Here is a 5052-nt window from a genome sequence, read left to right as displayed (position 1 = left end):
TGTTGCTGGCTAATGGGAACTTGGCGTGGGATCGTACAACGCTGTTGAAGCAAAGTGTGTGTGAGAGAGGGAAGCACTTGTTGTGCTTCTCGAATGTTTTCACCTGCCAACTTGGGAGAAGGCCAGAGACTTGTGGTTTTTCCCCAGAGAAAGCCCTTTTCAATGCTGGCATAGATTGCAGAAGGGGATAGGAGGTACTTGAAAGCTTCTTGAAATTGCATTGTCTTGTCTTTAATGCTCTGTGAAGCATTAGTGGAAGTTCTTTTATTTGTAGTTTTTGAGTTGAGTTAAAAATGCAGTTTATGACAACCTAGTGTAGAAAATCTGGTTTTGCTTGCTTCAGTAAATCTGGGAAAGGACCTTTTGAAATGTGGCTTTAACAATAGTTTGTCCTGTGGCATTTCTGTTAAGGGTTTGTACCTGAAGTACTTGTTAATCCGTGAAATATTTATGGCATTCTGTTTGTTGTTTACAGGTGGTTTTTCATGGGATGCTGTTTGCTTTTATTTATCTGGCACTGCAGAAACGTCAGATGATATCGGAAGGAAAGGGAGATCCTCTTTTCTCCAGCAGAGTTTCAAATGTTTTGCTATTTATTTCAATTGTGTCCTTTTTGGTACGTACCTAATCTACATATCCTGTATGACTACTATATAACTATGTAATATATACATATAACTAAGTTATTTATATATAACCTAGTATAATCAGGCTTGTAAATATCTAAAGAATAAGTTTTCTGAAGTTCTTGTTTAGAAAATACACTGATTTAAAAAAGTCAAATCTTGATCTGGAGATAGTTCAGCTGTGCTTTTGTGTAGAGCCCTGCCTATGTACTCACTAAAATATTTTTCTGTTCAGTCAGCTGTAGATGAGAACATCACCACTCTTTCAGTTCATTGCTAAGGTTGCAAGAAAATTGGATGATAAAAACATGGTGGATAATGCAGCTTTTATCACTACTCTTGGTTGCTTGTCTGTGATGAAAAAATCTCTATGAATAAGTATAGTATTCATCAGTTTCAAAGAAGAATTTGAAAGAAACACAAAACTGAGCACAATATATTTTTTCTATTACTGTCCCACATCTTAGTGAACCGTTACTGAAGTACTTCAAAATAGCATACTCTTGTTTCATGTTTAAATGTTACATATAATTGCTACACAGACTGATTTTTATATCTTTCAGACCTACTCTGTTTGGGCTAGTAGCTGTAAAAACAAGACAGAATGCAATGAGCTACATCCTTCTGTGTCTGTGGTGCAGGTAATTGTTATTATGTTCATTTTGTGTGCAGTGGCAGACTCTAGGCTGTTCTTATTTGGGCTTTTTAAAAATGATTTTTAAATACATTTGTTCTTTAGTGTGGAATGTCAGATATTGAGCTTCATTCTTGTGTCTGAAAGTGAAAAAGGGGTTAGGACTTTGTTCAGCTTTTCATTGGCTTCAAAGTACTGAAATTGCACATTGTGATTGTGCTTTTGGTTAACTCTAATATCCTTAGCCATAGGTTTCCCATGCACTCAAGTCCAAACCCAACTTTTGACTATTTGCATAGCAGTGGAAAAGAAGAAAACTGTAGGGAAGCCCAAGTGTTTGGGAGCTATTGGTGTAGGAAGCAACCTGTGGGGTCCTGTGGTTGCTTTTAGGCAGAGCAGAGGTGGGTCACACTTGCTGTGTCCCCAGCCCCACTGTGCCCCAGCTGTCTCATTCTGTTCCCTCTGTATCTTTTTCTTAATACTTTGTCCTGCTCTCTTGAGGTCCAGCATGTGTGACTTGTTTTAATACTAATTTGTCCATCTTGACACCTTCTCTTTAAAAATTGAGGAGTAGCTCAGATCTGTGGCCACCTTCATTCTAGGCTGGCATGGTAAAACATGTTTTGTGACCATGCCTAGTAAGCATATAGTAACACCTGTCAACATCAAGGCCATGGTTCTACTGACAATGTCCATGTGACCTCCTATGCTTTAAGAATGTCCGAGGTTTTAATTTCAATGCCCACTTTATTAAGTATAAATGGCACAGATTTTTGTTTGGTTTATATATTTATTGCATTTTAAAGAAACATTAATGCATGATGAACTTCACTTAAGGCAGTGAAAACAAATAAACCTTTCATGTGCTTGTAATCTGCTTGTCAACCACAGTCACTTATATTTTTTTAACCTTTTTGTTTCAAACAAAGATTTTAGCTTTCGTCCTCATCAGGAACATTCCTGGGTATGTCCGATCTGTGTATAGCTCATTCTTCGCCTGGTTCGGCAAAATTTCTTTAGAGGTGAGTAGAATGGCCAGAAGTACAGTGAACTGAAACTGAGAAATGTGAGGTGGGTTTATTATCTAAATTGTAATATAACACAAAAATACTGAAAACATTTCTTGGCTTATTTAATAATATGCTGTCATATTTGAATATTCTAGCTTCTGTCTACACTTCAAATCATAGCTGAGCCAGCAGCCTCACAGTAGCAAAGCTTAGTTCTTGTGCTGTTCTGGGGGATGGGGTGATTTAAGGCTGTGGGAGTGCAGCTTCAGTCTTGGAGTATGCTGTGAGGTGTATGCAGTTGGAAGCTAAAAATATAAGCCAGTCGAAGAATCAGCATGACTTATACTTCTAGTTTAAGTACACTTAGAAATGTGTTTGCCCTAGGAAGCTTTTTGTGAATAATAAACAAACATAACTTTACAAACAAAACCCTTCTCAGTGCAAATGTTATCTTGTCCCACTGAGTGTGTATTTTGAAACGGTAGGAATTGCTCCTCATTTTATTCACTGTTTAGTAATATTAAATGTTAAATTTTATAATATTACTAGAATCTATTTTGGAAGGGAAAGGAACTTATAGGAGAAGCTCATTGTAATACAGTAGTACGTGATTTACTGGGGTTTTTGAAAGGATCACATTTTCACTCCTCTGGTGAACTTTAAGGTATTGCTGAACTCCAGGGACCTGTGCATTCAGAGGAGCTGAAGCATTGTTTGTTATTTGCAGGTGTGTTAGTTCAGACCCTCGACAGATAGTGCCTGAGCAAAGGTGGTGGATTCCCCCTCTGCTCTGGCAGGATGTAGCCAATGCTTCCCTGAGCCACGTTTGGTTAATAAGGGCCAAGAAACCCATTCCACTGTGTGCTCTGACAGGCTCATTATTTGGTCTTAACACCAAAGATGTGGAAAACAGTTTCTGACTTAAACAGAAGTGTCAGCTGATGCAATAGTAATAATTACATGCTTTTAGATAAGTATTTATACGTAAGAATTACTAAACACGTTGTTTTTTCTTGTAGCTTTTCATTTGCCAATACCACATCTGGCTGGCAGCAGACACAAAGGGGATCTTGGTGCTCATTCCTGGATATCCAATGTTTAATGTTCTTGTCAGCACTTTTATATTTGTGTGTGTGGCACATGAAATTTCTCAGATCACTAATGACCTAGCACAGATTGTTGTTCCTAAAGATAACTCAACTCTGCTGAAAAGGTTGCTATGCATAGCTGGATTTTTTTCTGGACTACACATCTTCTCAACAATGCAGGATCAGTCAAGGCATTAACTTGGAAACTTTCTTCAGGTTTACTTTGTGTCTGCCTGAACAAAAATTCTCAACTGGAGGTACAAGAAGACATTTAAATTAAGAGTATGGAAAGTGTATATAGTACAAATGTACATACTTGGTGTGGAAATAGCCTTCTCAAGTAATCTGAGAAACAAGAGTGCACTGTACAGAATTGCATGTGAAAATGAGTCTTTTCTACTGGATGTATGTTTCTGTTTACATATCTGTTTAAACGTGACACGAGGAAGTGAAGTGGTTGAGCAATATCGTGGGCACATCACGGAGTTACCTGACACTGGTGAGCCGAGGGAAGAGGAGATGTTACTGGCCTACACATAACATGCTGTCACTGTTCCCAGCAAGGAACAAAGCCAACAAACACAGGATCCTTCGTCATGGTCACCTTGAGCTGATGTGAAACCAGGGCATTTTTCTGAACAAATGGGTAATTTTTGTTTAGGAATTGGTATTTTGGGTGGAAGCAGTACATGTTGTATGAAACCCTTTATACGTGGAAATAAAAAGTAGTCAATTCAGTGACTGAGGATTATATACAAGTTTACATATTTTATGAGGGGTTTTTTTTTAGAAATTTAAGGTGTTATCAGCAAATACGGTGAATTCTGAGATGAAGTTTTTTTATAAAGAAAATTTGATTTTTTTTCCTTAAATTGTTTGCTTTTTCATAACTTTTCCATTAATTCATTTAACTGTGTGTAGTTCTCTGTACAATCCCAGTGAAGAAATAGATGAATAATTTTCAGAGACTCAGTTCAAGATGGAGAATTTTTGGAAGACCTCCAACCTTTTCAAGTCAGATAGAATTCCATCAGATCTGAAGGAAAGGGGAGAATAGGAGAATGGTGATCTTCAAACCTCTCCCTGAGTTTGTAGGTGACCTTGAACTAAGTCTCATTAGGGAACTGGTGCCATATCCTATCCTGTAGTAATATTTTCATTTAAAAGGATGTAAGACAAGGAAACAAGTCAGTCTGTTGTGCTCAGGAGGAGGAGGGATTGAGTGCTCAGTTTGTTGCAAGTAGGTGGTTGAGTCACACAATTACAAATGAAATGAGACTGGGGCTGTGTGGAGGATACGTTTTCCCCATCCTTTTCAGCAGTGCCCATCTTCCTTACTAACTCTCCTTTAGCATAAAAACTGAAATTGAAGGAAATAGTCCTTCAGTGTGGCACTGACAAGCTGTCGTTTATGTTCTGCTTATTCAGCAAAGTTAGGGACATTCCCTTGGTGTTTGTGGGTTTGGTTCAAGTGATAGTTTGACCTCTAGTTGCTTATTCATTTTATTCTTCTACCGATTACTCGTTAGCAGTCAAAACCACGAGCACAATACTATTTTCCAAGCATATGTGCAATTATATCCTATTATAAGCAACATGAATCCTAATTTATACTGTGCATACTGTCACGTGCATGTGTTTGATCTTATCCCAGGCAAAATACTGAATTCAAACCTGCAGCCTTGAATGAGTGC

The 5052-nt window shown here is 37.9% G+C and overlaps 1 protein-coding gene across 1 annotated transcript in view; it reads left to right on the top strand.

The window, feature by feature from the left end:
* Positions 1–3631, top strand: part of CASD1 (CAS1 domain containing 1) — a 20507-nt gene extending 16876 nt beyond the window's left edge. The window contains exons 14-17 of the mRNA XM_009076682.1: positions 476–616; positions 1190–1267; positions 2190–2282; positions 3290–3631. Of these exons, the coding sequence (XP_009074930.1) occupies positions 476–616; positions 1190–1267; positions 2190–2282; positions 3290–3556 (579 nt within the window). The 3' untranslated portion in view covers positions 3557–3631. The remainder of the gene's footprint in view (positions 1–475; positions 617–1189; positions 1268–2189; positions 2283–3289) is intronic.
* Positions 3632–5052: the final 1421 nt, after the last annotated feature.

Source organism: Acanthisitta chloris, unplaced genomic scaffold (assembly GCF_000695815.1).
Source record: "Acanthisitta chloris isolate BGI_N310 unplaced genomic scaffold, ASM69581v1 scaffold22846, whole genome shotgun sequence".
NCBI classification, from domain to species: Eukaryota; Metazoa; Chordata; class Aves; order Passeriformes; family Acanthisittidae; genus Acanthisitta; species Acanthisitta chloris.
The sequence above is the reverse complement of the archived record's forward strand: the minus strand, read 5'-3'. Positions and strand labels throughout refer to the sequence as shown.